The 3,406-nt window shown below is 55.7% G+C and overlaps 1 protein-coding gene across 1 annotated transcript in view; it reads right to left on the minus strand.

Annotated features, from left to right (window-relative positions):
- BAX (BCL2 associated X, apoptosis regulator) overlaps window positions 1-2,521 on the minus strand; it is a 9,781-nt gene extending 7,260 nt beyond the window's left edge. The window contains exons 1-4 of the mRNA XM_032270962.1: window positions 2,371-2,521; window positions 1,748-1,799; window positions 1,514-1,660; window positions 1,021-1,156 (exon numbers count right to left, since the gene is read on the minus strand). Of these exons, the coding sequence (XP_032126853.1) occupies window positions 1,021-1,156; window positions 1,514-1,660; window positions 1,748-1,799; window positions 2,371-2,404 (369 nt within the window). The 5' untranslated portion in view covers window positions 2,405-2,521. The remainder of the gene's footprint in view (window positions 1-1,020; window positions 1,157-1,513; window positions 1,661-1,747; window positions 1,800-2,370) is intronic.
- Between the last annotated feature and the right edge of the window lie 885 nt (window positions 2,522-3,406).

The raw sequence follows: 3,406 nt of genomic DNA on the forward strand, positions 1-3,406 counted from the left end.
TGGTTTCACCATGTTGGCCAGGCTGGTCTCAAACTCTTGACCTCAAGAGATTCACCCATCTAGGCCTCCCAAAGTGCTGGGATTACAGGTGTGAGCGCTGCGCTCTGCCTAAACAAGACTTTAAATTAAACTAATTACACATACAGAACACTATACACTATAATAAACATCTCAAATTAAAATTGTTTTATGTACACATAGGTACATAGCAAAGTTGACCATATGCCAAATCATAAAACAAGCCTCAGTAAATTTCAAGGGATTGAAATTATACAGAGAATATTAGTTGACCTCTGCTGGATTAAGATAGAAAGCAATAACAAAAAGTTAAGTATAGATTGCCAAACACTTCTAATCAATCCATTCTCCAGAGAATAACAATAAATAGAAAATACTTTAAATTGAATACAGGTACAATGGCTCATGCCTGTAATCCCAGCACTTTGGAAGGCTGAGGTAGGCAGATCATGAAGTCAGGCCTTTGAGACCAGCCTGGCTGACATGGTGAAACTGCATCTCTAAAAATAAAAAAAAAAATTAGCTGGGCATGGTGGCGCAGACCTGTAATCCCAGCTAATCAGGAGGCTGAGGCAGGAGAATCTCTTAAACCTGGGAGGTAGAGGTGGCAGTGAACCAAGATTGCGCCACTGCACTCCAGCCTGGGAAACAAGAGCAAAACTCCATCTCAAAAAAAAAAAAAAAAAAAGAAGTCTTTCCCGACCACTCTGCTAAATCACACCCCCTACTATACTTCACCCTGCACATGAACTCCCTGAGAGTAGGGACGTAGCCTGCTTTGTACGGTGCTGTGTCCTTGGTGCCAAGTACAGGCCTGGCACGTTACAGGCCCAGTAAATGCTTGTTGAATGAATAAATGATGGAGCCGACCCCCAGTGCATGGCCATCTCTCTCCAAGCCCTCTGTGGTTACTGGGCCACAGCAGGGTTAGGTCCCATGATCCCCAGGTCCTTACAGGTCTGAAGGGAGCGTCCCTGGGCTCACTGCCCTGCAGCTGCCCACCTTGAGCACCAGTTTGCTGGCAAAGTAGAAAAAGGCGACAACCCGGCCCCAGTTGAAGTTGCCATCAGAGAACATGTCAGCTGCCACTCGAAAAAAGACCTCTCGGGGGGAGTTTGTGTCCACAGTGGCAATCATCCTGCAGGAGAGAGGAGAACCAGTGCTGGGGAGCGGGTACAGGCAGACGGTGGACATTCTCACATCCACCACACAGCAATGATAAAGAAACTGAGGCCCACGCCAGGCTGAAATGAAAAGCAACAGGCCAATGGGGGCAAGGGAAGGGGACAAGACAGACATTTAACAGGGCGGGAAAATGACTCCCTAAAGGAGGGTTTTAAAATCCTGACAGAAGGAGGGTTGGGAGTCCGGAAAGTTTGGGCTGAGTGGTGGAGCCCAGACTCCTAGTTCTTAGGGGAGGAGGAGAATGTGGGGCTGGGACTCCTGTGTTCTCAGGAGCCCCATGACTGGACTTCTGGGTCCCGGGGGCCCCCACCTCTGCAGCTCCATGTTACTGTCCAGTTCATCCCCGATGCGCTTGAGACACTCGCTCAGCTTCTTGGTGGACGCATCCTGGGGCACCGGGTCCAGGGCCAGCTCGGGTGCCTCCCCCCCGATTCGCCCTGCTCGATCCTGGATGAAACTAGGGTGAGAATGGAGTGAAGGTGCAGAATCAGAACGGGGTGTCACTTCTCAAATCTGTGCCCCGATAAACAGACCTCAAACTCACCCCTGAAGCAAAAGGGCCCCTGTCTTCATGATCTGCTCAGAGCTGGTGGGCCCTAGAGGAGAAAGGAAGGGAAGAGGTGCCTGGACTCTTGGGTGCTAGGGGATAAGACTGTGGAGGTTCACGGTCCCTGAGGGAGGACAGAGCTGGGGACCCTGGACTTCTGGGACCCTAGTAGATAAAGTGATGGGGGCCCAGACAACTGAGTCCCGGATGGAGAAAGGCCAGGAGACTAGGCCTGTACCCTGCATTCTCCCGGCGGGGAGAGGCTAGGGGAGCACCAAACGCATCCAGACCCCTGGCCTGAGGGGGCAGAGGCCAGACCCGCCCCTCCCAGCAGCGCCAGAGGCAGGAAGTGGTGCGGGCGACAAGCCCGGGCCTGCCCGGGGGCTTGGATTCTGAGATCCCCTGGGTCTCGGGCATCCGAGAGCGCCAGACAGGCAGAGATCGGGGCACCGGGAACCAGAGAGCCGGGAACCTCCGAGGACCTAGGGGCAGCGCCCGATCCGGGAGTTCCTGCCACTCAGTGCTTGGAGATCGCACGGCCCCAGGCCGGTAAGAGGGATCCTGGGGCCGGCCGGCGAGGGGGGCTCGCCCTCCTTCCGCCCGACTGCCTCCCGCCTCACCCTCGCCTCTGGGCTGCTCCCCGGACCCGTCCATCACCGCCGCTCCCGCCGCCGCCTCTCGCCGGGTCCGCGCGGGCGGCCGCAGCGCGCCCCGGGTCACGTGAGCGCCCCGCTGAACGTGCGTCCCTCACGTGGCCGCCCCGCAAAATGGCTGCCGCGGGCGGCTGCCCCACAGCGCCGCCGGGTCACGTGACCGCACCTGCCTCGCTCCCTCGGGAGGCTGGGTCCCGTCACGTGACTGTCCAATGAGCATCTCCCCATGCGAGCCAGCCGCGGCGCCCTTCCGACAGCGCCCGTCCAATCCCCGCTCTGATGCCTTCCTGTATCCAGGCGCCAGTTTTAGACGTTTCGGGCTGGGTTGGGCTCTCCCCAGCGCAGAAGCAAAGACTCAGAGGCCCCAGATAACCTGCTTCCAGGCAGGACGTTGTAGATGACTCAAGGCTGAGTGGTTTTTTTTGTAGAGACCTAGATCTCTCTATATAGCCCCGGTCCAGGCTTCTAACTTGGGAGCTCAGGAGATACCCTGGCCTCAGCCTTCCAAAGTGCTGGGATTACAGGCATGAGCTACCGCGCCGGGCCCGCTTTTCTGTTTTTGTTTTGTTTTGTTATGTTTTCTGAGACAGGATCTTACTGTGTTGCCCAGGCTGGAGTGCAGTGGCCCGATCGTGGCTCACAAGCCTCCCACCTCAGCCTCCTGAGTAGCTGTTTTTTAAAATTAACAGTCCCTGGTTAATTTTTTAAAAATGTTTTGTGAGCCGGGCGCGGTGGCTCAAGCCTGTAATCCCAGCACTGTGGGAGGCCGAGGCGGGTGGATCACGAGGTCAAGAGATCGAGACCATCCTGGTCAACATGGTGAAACCCCGTCTCTACTAAAAATACAAAAAATCAGCTGGGCATGGTGGTACATGCCTGTAATCCCAGCGACTCAGGAGGCTGAGGCAGGAGAATTGCCTGAACCCGGGAGGCGGAGGTTGTGGTGAGCCGAGATCGTGCCATTGCACTCCAGCCTGGGTAACAAGAGCGAAACTCCGTCCCT

This window comes from Sapajus apella, unplaced genomic scaffold (assembly GCF_009761245.1).
Source record: "Sapajus apella isolate SASKATOON/1434 unplaced genomic scaffold, GSC_monkey_1.0 scaffold220, whole genome shotgun sequence".
NCBI classification, from domain to species: Eukaryota; Metazoa; Chordata; class Mammalia; order Primates; family Cebidae; genus Sapajus; species Sapajus apella.